The sequence below is a fragment of the Oratosquilla oratoria genome, chromosome 25, assembly GCF_046742065.1.
Source record: "Oratosquilla oratoria isolate Oo_2021 chromosome 25, ASM4674206v1, whole genome shotgun sequence".
In the NCBI taxonomy this organism is placed as follows: domain Eukaryota; kingdom Metazoa; phylum Arthropoda; class Malacostraca; order Stomatopoda; family Squillidae; genus Oratosquilla; species Oratosquilla oratoria.
The window spans coordinates 22,165,021-22,177,032 of record NC_134801.1 but is presented as its reverse complement, the minus strand read 5'-3'; the positions used below and the strand labels follow the sequence as shown (position 1 = coordinate 22,177,032).

The following is a 12,012-nucleotide window of genomic DNA, read 5'->3' as shown; positions in this document are numbered from 1 at the left end:
ACCAAAACCAGCTCAATAAAGTTCCTGTACATATGGGGCAGAATCCTCCCCATAAAACATCACACAGAAATGATGGACATGGACATAAGCTCTATGCAAGACCTCTCAGCCATAGTCACCCACCCTATTACATGACATAAACACAACCAGCTGAATGAGGGAAAACATCATAAACATTATACTACTGAAACATCTACAGCAACCTTCCACCAGCACCACACAACACATCCATACAAAAACACATTCACGCCCAGATCACAAAGCAGACACTCCAAGACTGACCACCAAATATCCTTCTCCATTGGTTCCTTCAAGACTGCCCCACAAAAGTCCTTCTTGGGAAGTTTAGGAGCTGTGCTTGTGTAGCAGCATTTGGGTCATCATCCAACACTTGAATACCAACACAGAGTGCACCTGACCACAGAGGCGAGCTGCCTCAGATGCAGCCATTGCAGAGGATGCTGAACACTGCTGAGCACTGCCCCCCCCTTAGCCATACCCAGACAACAATATTTCTTCCTGGAGTGATATATGGTCCAATCCAGTGGTTGCCATTTGTTGGGGACCATGGGTCTTTTGCAAGAGAGACCTGGGGAAATGGTTTGATTGATTGATGCTTATTTGTTAATTTCCAAATGTCTTGTCTTGTGCTATGGTTGTCATTCCCTCTTGAACTTTCTCTAGGAAGAAACTTTGAACTGTTATACATACTTTATTGATGTGGAACTGTTTTTATGTAGGGAGGAAATGGTAGAAATTGACTGAGAAATATAGGTTGTGTCCTGGGGTCAGAATACCTTGCTTAGAGATGAAAGTATTGATTGACTTTGAATATAAGTGGCTGATATCCATCATTGATACCAGAATCTCTTGAAATTATAAGTTTGATAAGTTTTGTTTCAGATGTTGTGTAATAATCTTAATCAAGAATTCAGAAATTTTTATCCAAATTAAATTTATTTAGATTAAGCAGTCCTTATACCATCACTGGGAACAGTGATGGTTTGCCTGTGGTGGACGGTAGAGCTGCCCATTTTCAAAAATCATCAGCCCCCTCACCTCCTTCAGGAGGTGCAGATCTGAGGGGCTGATACTCAGTCCTCAGACTAGGCCGAGAATTTCCCTCTGTGAACTTCAACTGTATTTCTAACACCTTATTATACATGGAGATATGATAGCCAGAGACAACACCCTTCCTCCTCCTACTACTACTACTACTACTACTTTCAGCTGATGACATAGAAATAGTCCCATTCCAATACAGCACAGACAAGAGTCCAAAGTTTCTTCCCAGAAAGCTCTAAGGGAGGATCCCAGGAATTTTACCAACCACTGTGAGGTTGGCAACGCATGGCTGCATGCCAGACTCTTTGAATCCACTCTTCCACAAGAGGACAGAGTCCACCTGGCCAGACTGGGGTGTGGTCACCATCCAGCCCTTCTGATTTACCAGAAAAGGCTGGATGACCACATCACAGACAACTGTCCAGGATGCAACACTTCTCCCTGTACTTTACAACACATTATGGAAGACTGCATTGTATACAGTCATGCATGCCAACAACACAATATACACTGCATAAGGGGTATGTGGGAAAATCCTGTTCCAGTCATAGCAATCCTCAGGGAGACAAGACTGCTCAGCCAGACAGTCTAGGGAATGACAACAGCAATTGCTGTGGGGTAGCAGGTTTTCCATTTAGTAAAAATTGAGGCAATTATTATCTTTATATTACACAACTAGAATTGATAACACCCAGAATGATAAAATTAACATTAAAATAAAAATTGAATTAAATCATTCATATTGTACTGCAACTTTTTACAAGTTAGTAACAGAGTCCCATATTTGCAAAAAAAATCATCAGTTATTTATATAAAAATGGTTTATTCCTGGTGGCTGGTGAGGAGGACATGAAACCCCAACTTGATTGTATGATTTGCATGATCTCTGTTTTCCAACCTACTCATTTGTATTCCTTGTTCATCTTAACCATTTGTGCTCCTTGGATTTTCCTTGCACCTTCTTTATCTTCTTCACTCTCTGTTGTGTCTATCTACTGTTATATTCTTTCAATACTCTGTTGCTGTATCTTTTTACTTTTTTATTTTATTTCCCCAATGTATCTGCATTTATTTCCACTTTTTCTAGTCATTTTTCCTTCTTGTCATTTTGCTGTTATATGCCCCATATATCTTAAATCTTTCCACACATTTAAGTATTTTTATGATGTCTGTACTTTTATGTGTGTATGTGTGTGTGTATTAAAAAAAAGAGAAACAAAAAAGCAAACACAATCTAATCAAACAAGAAAAAGAACTACAAAGATAAAACTAGAAAGCAAGAAGAAGAAAAAAACTGGGAAACAAATACAGTAAACAGGAAAACAAGTAATAAAGAAATGTTGGAATATACAGTCAACCTGTCAATCACTCTTTCAGTTCATTGCCCCGGGATCTCTCTTGCAGGAGACCCACCGCTCCCAAATAAATGGTAACGACCAGTGGATGGGCCTATAGTTCACTCATACATACATACATATACCAAGGCTTTTTCCCCCTTAAAAGGGAGGTAGCCAAAAAGGAAAAGGCATAAAATCATTCCCACCCACTTCATCCCTGAATACACTCCACACCCTTCCACCCTCCCTCTTATCTTAGCACCTCCTGGATGACGGGTCATCCCTGTACCTTGTCCATTGCCCTGGGTCAGAAGCAGTGTCACAAGACACAGCACATCCACAGCAAGGCTGCTTCATTAAATCGGCAATCCCCCCTCTCCGTCCTCCCATTGCATAAAAGGAGAAGACGGGGAGAAATCCCTTTGGGCTGCATCAAATTTTGCTCACACATACTACAGAAAAGTTCACTCATGGAAGAAATATTTTGTTGTTATCTAGGGATTATCAGAGCAGGGTATTGTATGATGAGGTTTTCAGTTTCCTCAGTGTTGTGATTGTATTTACCTAATTGTAGTATACAGGAAAGGAACAATCCACATTGGGTCCCATCTCCTGTCCTCAAATGTACAATTCTAACTTAATCTACATCCTTGATTTCCAATTATCATATTTAGATTTGAACTCGCATATTGTTTGAGCTTGGGCTATATCACTTCCTAAGCTATTCCAAGTAGTTATGCATCTGTATGAAAAACTGTATTTCTTCACATCCTTTAGACATGTAATCTTTCTTAATTTGTTCCTATGACCTCTTAAAGCCCTCCCATCTTTAATCAAGAGATCTCTTTTGTGTAATCCTATCACCTCTTTCTCTTCGATCCTTCAAAGTTGGCAGACCCATTGCTTTTAGTCTCTCCTCGTATGGTTTATCTGCCAGGCTAGGGACCAGTTTGGTTACTACCCTTTGTATTATCTTGATTTTGCTTATAATTTTCAGTCTGTGTGGGAACCATACTACTGATGCATATGTCTTGGACGTATCAGGGATTCTATGATTCTTTTTCCTCCTTATCATCCTTTCATCCATATAGTGAAATGCCATTTTAATCTTCTGCACTAGTCCATATATCTCTCCCACAATCCTGCTGATATGTGGAGCAGTTTGATTCTGTGACCAGGCTTATTCTGTGTTGATATTGTCTTAGAGCTGGATGATGTCCTGAATGCTAACATGCATGTGTGGTTCATACTTTTCTCTTGAGAGATTTTTCTATGGGAGTTAATGTCTGTAGTGTGTTGGTGAAGTATTGAAATTGGTGGTCTGCCTTAAAGAATTTATTTATTTGACCTGGGTGTGAATGTACTTTTGTATGAATGTATTGTTTGGTATTGATGATAGGTTGTAGTGTATGTTTGAATAGTACTGTATATCCTCAAGTAATAGTCAATATGTTTAGACATTTTTTGATTATTATTATTATCTGATATTAGGGGCTCGATGAAAAGTAAAAGAAAAAAAGAATTATTGATTATTTGTCTAAATACAAGTCTCCATAGTGCTAAAAGCACAAGGTTTAAACTAGGAGTCTGGGTTGAGCTTGTCTTAGACCCCTATAGCTCAAACCTCCTGTACTCAGAGCTATGTAGACTTGTTTTGTAGACCATATTTACTATACTGGTAACCAGTTTGTTCATATTAACTATCTTACCAAATATACAGCTTATTTCTGTAGTTTAGCCATAAATAACTGGTACTTGAAAGTTTAAATGATTGTCATCAACATGTCATGGTATACCGGTAAATAAATGTTGTTTTACATCACCAGCATCATTTATTGGTACAACATCACACTATTCATGATAAAAGAAGGGCAGTATATCTTCATTTTCCAATCATCATACTTAGGTTTGAACTCGTGTATTGTTCAAACATGGACTGTATCACCTTGTGAGCTTTTCCAAGTAGTTATGCATATGTATGGAAAACTGTATCTTCACATCCTTTTGACATGTCTTTCTCAACTTGGACTGATGATTTCTTAAAGCCGCCCTATTCCTAATCAAGATGTCTTCTCTGTCAATGTAGTCTGTCCCCTTTAGTGACCTGAATATAGTGATATCTTCTCATTCTTTTTGAGAGCTTTCAAAATTGACAGACCCCCGTCTCTCCTCATATGGATTATCTACCAGGCTGGGAACCAGTTTGTTTGTTTCCTCTTGTATCCTTGCTATCTTGTTTACATCCTTTACTCTGTGTGGTGACCCACTGATGCATATTCTAGTCTTGGATGAATCACGGTTTCTATTATTTTTTTCATCATCTCTTCATCAATAAAGTGCCTCTATAATCTTATGCAGCAGTTTGAATGTCTTTCCTACAATCTTGCAGATATGTCTGTCAGGTGACATTTTGTCTTTTATCAACACTCCCAAATCTTCTCTTTTGCTTTTGTAATGGATTTGCTTTTTTAATTTATCTGTCTTTCCATCATCTCCCCTTCCCACTAATCCCTTTACAAATTTCCCCATCTCATTCATTTTATTCTTTTTGTCCTCCCTCTCTGCCACCATCTTTTAAATTCTTCTCTTCTCCCTCTCTGCCATCATCCATTTGATTCTCTTCTCTCATCTCCTCATCTCTCCTCTCTACTTCATTCCTATTCACCTCTTCTCTCTCCTCTCTTCCCCCCTCCCCTCATCTCTCCTCTCTTCATCACTTCCTCCTCTTTGTTTGGCCTCCTCCTTTTCCTTCTCCATCCCCTCCTCCATTTAATCCTCCTCCCCTCTTCTTTATACTTTGCCTCCATTTGTATCCTCCCCTTCTTCAGTCCCTCTGACACCCTGTGCCAAGTCCTTGATGAGCCTTCTGCTGCAGAAACTAATTTTGGACTTTCATTATATCCCAAGGGGATTTAGTCATTAGCATTAAAATCCAAGCTTTGGCACCCTTGATGATGAAAACCCACATTTTCATATTCATCTATGTTCCTGTTTGTCATGTTCACCCATTTTGTTAGTTCCAGCTGACTTTGGGTAGCTTATACTGGAGCTACAAGGGAATTGTACTTGATTCTTGTTAAATCTTTTCTTCTTTTATCATTTGAAAGCAGTCTCCCTTTACCTTCTCTCCTTCCCTCTCCCTCCCTCTCCCCTTCTCCCTCTCTGATGTGAACAAAGCTTTCAGTAAGGTCCCTACACACATGATATCCATAAAGATCATTGAGGCAGGTATCCATAACAATAATAGGACGTGGTTAGCCAACTTTACAGCAGGTAGACAGTGCAAAGTAACCCAAAACAACCAAATCTCAGTTACACAAAGAATATACTATGGAGTCCTCAGGGTGCAATACTTTCATCTTTACTGTTTAATATTTTCATAAGTCATCTACCAACTTCTGAACCAGAACTAAACACCAGTTTTTTTCTCATATGCAGAAGACTTGAAAATAATAACCTAGCACAGTAGATAGAAAATAGCAGTAATGGCAAAAAAAAAATAGCAGTGGAGACTTCACCCCAGAAATCAATAGTAACATTGCTCACTCCAGAAGACCATGAATTAAAAAAAAAAAAATCCTGTAATAAAATGAGAGGGCCAAACTCTTCTATTAGAAAAGAACCCCAAAACTCTGGGACTAACATTTGATACTCATATGACATTCAGCCCATGTGCCAAGGACTTGATAGCAAAAATAACCAAGAAACCTATTAAAAATAATGACTAGTTCTGATTTTGGAAAGAAAAAGAAACTAATAACCATCTATAAACAGTTCATGAGAACCACCATAGAATATGCCTCCACACCATAGTTCCCAATAATCAGCAAATCAAACACAAAAAATTTACAAACATTGCAGGATGAAGCACTTAGAATAGTAATGAGATGCACCAAAACTACCCCTTTAGTACACCTGCATACAGAAACCAAAATATTCCCAATAAAACATTGCATGAAAATGACAGGAACACAATTCTACACCAGAACACTAGACAATTAACATACTTTATAATACATTTCAAAAGCACCACCAATAGAACACAACAAAAAACTACAATGGCAGCATTCAACTCAAACATCTATAACAACCTACACATATTTTGTTGGATGTTAATTAGTGGCATATAATATCTAATCATCACACCCTCCATGCATTTTAATTTTGTTTTATTGTTATTCTTGGCAATTATCATTGTGTTCTTGTTTAGTTGTTCTCTTGATATGCTGTTTTTGTGAAATTTTGTCATGTATGAGTTTATCACCCCACTCTGCATGTGGTATGCGAGTCTTTGTGAAAGTGTTTGTGTTGTGTACCCGATTCACCAATTTTATAATTTCTTGATATTCTATTTTTACTCTTTCCAAACTCCATTACACTACACTTCTTGATATTGAAGTTCACTTCCCACTTTTGAGTCCATTTCTAGATTTTGTCCAGGTCTAACTGTAATGATATACAATCCTCCTCTGCTCTTACTTTCTTAGTATTTTTGCATCATCTGTGAAGAAATTCATATAAGACTCTACTCCATCATCCATGTTGTTTATATATATGACAAACATGATAAGAACCAGTACCAAACCTTGCAGAACACCACTTTTCATTTCTTCCCAATTCAAGTATTTGTCTCTAATTACTACTACTTTTTTCTCTCCCAAGATAAGAGGGAGGGTAGAGGGTGGAGGGGAGTGGAGTGTATTAGGGATAGAATGGGTGGGAATGGTTTTTATGCCTTTTTCTTTTTGGCTACCTCCCTTGTAAGGGGGAAAAAGCCTTTGGTGTATGTATTTTACGGGAAGGGGAGCTACACTCGTGGTGTCCCGCCTTTGTATCTCACAGTGTCTAGTTTGCTCTTAAATTCACGAATGGTTTTTGCGCACACTACTTTTTTGTCCAGTTTGTTCCAAGTGTCCACCACTCTATGTGGAGAACTGTTTTTCTTCATATCTCTTCTATATGTTTTTTTTATTTTCTTTCCATGCCCTCTGGTGTTTCTCTTGTCCCATTTTAACAAGTCCTCTCTATCGAGTATTTCTCTGCCCTTCATGATTCTGTAGATGGTCAGTAGGTCACCTCTCTTCTTTGCTCCAGTGTTGGTAACTCCAGTTTAGCCAATCTCTCCTCATATGACAAGTTTGCAAGTGCAGGGGCCATTTTTGTGGCTGCTCTCTGGATTCTTTCTATTTTCTTTATATTCTTTTTGGTACTGGGTGGCCACAATGTCGCCGCATATTTTATCATATTTTTTTAAGAGGTGTTAAAGTGAATTCACATATTTCAAGTTTGTGCAAAAAAAAAAAAAATATATATATATATATATATATATATATAGATAGATTCACACAAAGTTAATATTTTATCTTTTTTTTTTAAGAGGTGTTAAAGTGAATTCACATATTTCAAGTTTGTGTAAAAAATGAACATTCTCTGTATGTGTATGTGTATATACCTAGTTGTATTATACAGGAAGAGGAGCTATGCTTGTAGTGACCCGTCTTTGTAGCTCGCAATATCTAGTTTGTTCTTAAATTCTTGTATGGTGTTTGCACACACTATTGTTTCATCCAGTTTGTTCCAAACATCCACCACTCTATGTTTTTTTTTTTTTTTTTTTTTTTTTTCTTCTTCTTCTTTAATAAGTCTTCTCTGTCAAGGACTTCCATGCCTTTTATGATTCAGTAAATAGCTAGTACACCTCTTTCTCTACCTTGTTCCAGGGTTGGTAGTTCCAGTTTAGACAATCTTTGCTCGTATGTCAATTTTAAAAGTGTTGGGTGCCATCTTTATCGTTGCTCTGGATTCTTTCTATTTGCCTTATATATATATTTTTTTGTATTGGGTGTCCTTAGTGTTGCAGCGTACTCCAGTCTTGGTCTTATCAGTCTTATCAGATCTCTTCTATATGTTTTTTTATTTTCATTCCATGTCCTCTGGTGTTTCTCTTGTCCCATTTTAATAAGTCCTCTCTATCGAGTATTTCTGTGCCCTTCATGATTCTGTAGGTGGTCAGTAGGTCACCTCTCTTCTTTGCTCCAGTGTTGGTAACTCCAGTTTAACCAATCTCTCCTCATATGACAAGTTTGCAAGTGCAGGGGCCATTTTTGTGGCTGCTCTCTGGATTCTTTCTATTTTCTTTATATTCTTTTTGGTACTGGGTGGCCACAATGTCGCCGCATATTTTATCATATTTTTTTAAGAGGTGTTAAAGTGAATTCACATATTTCAAGTTTGTGCAAAAAAAAAAAATATATATATAGATAGATTCACACAAAGTTAATATTTTATCTTTTTTTTTAAGAGGTGTTAAAGTGAATTCACATATTTCAAGTTTGTGTAAAAAATGAACATTCTCTGTATGTGTATGTGTATATACCTAGTTGTATTATACAGGAAGAGGAGCTATGCTTGTAGTGACCCGTCTTTGTAGCTCGCAATATCTAGTTTGTTCTTAAATTCTTGTATGGTGTTTGCACACACTATTGTTTCATCCAGTTTGTTCCAAACATCCACCATTCTATGGATTTTTTTTTTTTTTTTTTTTTTTTTTTTTCTTTCTTTAATAAGTCTTCTCTGTCAAGGACTTCCATGCCTTTTATGATTCAGTAAATAGCTAGTACACCTCTTTCTCTACCTTGTTCCAGGGTTGGTAGTTCCAGTTTAGACAATCTTTGCTCGTATGTCAATTTTAAAAGTGTTGGGTGCCATCTTTACCGTTGCTCTTTGGATTCTTTCTATTTTCCTTATATATATATTTTTTTTGTATTGGGTGTCCATAGTGTTGCAGCGTACTCCAGTCTTGGTCTTATCAGTGTGACTAGTATTTTTTTTTTTTTTTTTTTTTTTTTCTTTTTTTTTTTTTTGGGGTTTTTTTTGTTTTTTTTTTTTTTTTTTTTTTTTTTTTTTTTTTTTTTTTTTCTTTTTTACAATTTCCTCATGCAAGTATTTAAAAGCCATCTTTATTGATCTCGGTAAATTATAGGTTTCTCCAACAATTTTGTTTATATGATTGTCTGGGTGTGTGTGTGTGTGTGTAGTAGACTCTCACTATACCAAACCTTGTTACACTGAATTTTGGTTATATCAACTCTAGTAAGATCTACCAACCATTTGTATGATATGACAAACAAGGTTGGTATATAGGGTGCAAGGTTCAGTATAGATGACAGGTGCATAGAAAACTTAAATAACGTGTGTACATACAGTATCTATCTTAAGCTATAACAACCAAACCTTCCCACCAAGTAGCTTGACATATTAAGGGTGTACAGTATGTAATATAGCATTACAGTCAGAAGAAACAAGAAAAGCTAACATTTAATTTTGTTTCAGCTGGTGGGAGGCGAATTTGACATGGAGCTCAACTTTGTGATCCAGGATGCACACAACCTCCGTCACATGCTTGAGCTACTCGATCACTGCCCGCCTCCACTCCAAGTAAGTGTAGACAAATTCTGGTTCTTGTACACGATGGTATCATAGAATTACCTTCAACTTCTTCAGTACAGCAAAGGACTTTGTAGACAGACTTCTGTACCAAAATCAATGTCTGCAAAGTGATCATATATTTGCCGTGTAGACATTGTTTAACCAGTGATAGGGGATTCTGTATAGCAAGAGACTGAAGGGTATCTCTTTGAATTAGGACTCACTTTGTACTTGAGGGCTTATCAAACTGGGCTAATTTTTCTCCAACCTCTGATTAATTGGCAGCACTGCCCACCTCCAGAACTTTTTCCTCCATAAAATCACTATGGCAAACTATTTTGTTTTGTCAACAATTTACATAGAATGTCATTTGATATGTCAGAGGAAATTTATTTTCCTATAGCATATCAGATTCCTTCCTAAAAGCTGTGGGCTGCAAATCTGTTCCAACTGTCAGAGGAAAGATAGCTCAGTGTAATAACCCCTTAAGGGCTTTCCTTCTGTTAAAGATGCTCTGCCACTACCCAGAGCAAAGTCTTTAAAGGATACCACCAGGAGGTGCCAAGATAAGAGGGAGGGAGGAGGGTGGAGGGGAGTGGAATACAGTGAGACCTCTCATTAACAGACGTTAATAAGCTGTGTTTGTGGTGTTTTCACTATGTTTTTGGTGCTGTTGTTTAGTGCGTGCAATCACTATGCCACCCAAAAACCACTCCAAATCAACGGATTATTCACATCAACGGACACCGTTACCTCCCTTTTAGTCCGTTAATGGGAGGTAGTACTCTATATAGAAAATGGAATGGGTGGGAGTAGTTCTATGCCTTTTTCTTTTTGGCTACCCCCCGTGTAGGGGGAAAAAGCCTTTAGGATATGTATGTATGTACCATGTGGAAAGGGACAAGGTAACCTCATCTTTAATTACAGAATTTTCCCAGTGTAGGGTATGACATGCTGGAAATATGAAACACGTGGTTATTATTATTTTTAGTATTAAGTCACTGGGGAGTGTGATGATATGGAAATAAATTTGGTTACAGAGATGATACACCCACCTTAATATATATTCATAGTCATATTGCAAGTCTTCATTATCTCACCACTCACTACCCTACCTTCTGTTTCCTCCTATCCTTCTTGTTCCACATACAGTCTTTGCACATCTTGTCACTTCCTCCTTGAAACACTCCCATTCTTCTTCCACACCTACTTCCAGTCTATCGTTCACCACTTCCCACATTTCTCTCAGCTTCTTCTTGTACTCCCACTCCATTTCCTTCTTATTTAAACAGTTTGCTCTAAGTAACTCCCTACCTTCTGTCCTTTTCCTCTTTCTCCATTTATCCTCCATTCTCAATTCACCTTCCACCAAAAAATGATATGATATTCCCCCCACTCTCTCCCCTAAGAACATGTACATCCAACACTCTTCCTACGCTTCTCCTGGGTGCCACTATATAGTCCATTAAAGCCCTATCTACCATTCTTTCATCCACTACCCTCTCCTATTTGTACTTATGCTTGACTTGTTTCCCTAGCATTGTGTTAGCTATCATCAACTCTCTAGACACATCACCATCAACTCTCCACTATTATTTTTTCCTGGCACTCCACACTTCCCAACCACTCCATCTGTTTGTTCATCCTACTCTAGCATTGAGATCTCCCAATACCACTTCATGGACATTTCTTCCTAAGTCCTCTATGGAGTCTATGCACTCATTTAAATTTATCCAAAATGCCTCCCTTTCCTCTACACTCTTCTCACTACCAGGCCCATATGCGCTTACAGAGACCCCTATCTCCTTTCACAGTTTCACCTTCATCCAAATTAACCTAGAAGAAACCTCCCACTCCACCACACACTAACTTATCTCTTCACTTACTAGTATAGCCACCCCTTCTCTCCCTTGTCGTCTCTTCACTCCTGACACCCTCCCCACTACACTCCCAAACTCAAACTTGCCCCTCCCTTTCATTTTAGTTTCACTCAATGCCAACACATCCATCTTTCTTCTCACAAACATACTGCATATCTCTTCCCTTTTATTCCCATCTGTACCACACCCACACTCATTGGTTGGACAACTCCCAGACCCTCTTATGTCTTGACTTCTCTCAGAAATAACCCCTTTTGGGGCTACAGAGAGTAAGATGCCTAGTCCTATCCTCTGTCCCATTT

At 38.0% G+C, this 12,012-nt stretch overlaps 1 protein-coding gene across 1 annotated transcript in view; it reads left to right on the top strand.

The window, feature by feature from the left end:
• LOC143039041 (neurobeachin-like) overlaps positions 1 to 12,012 on the top strand; it is a 668,097-nt gene that overhangs the window by 21,194 nt on the left and 634,891 nt on the right. Inside the window, exon 2 of the mRNA XM_076208892.1 lies at positions 9,735 to 9,839. Coding sequence (XP_076065007.1) covers positions 9,735 to 9,839 — 105 coding nt within the window. The remainder of the gene's footprint in view (positions 1 to 9,734; positions 9,840 to 12,012) is intronic.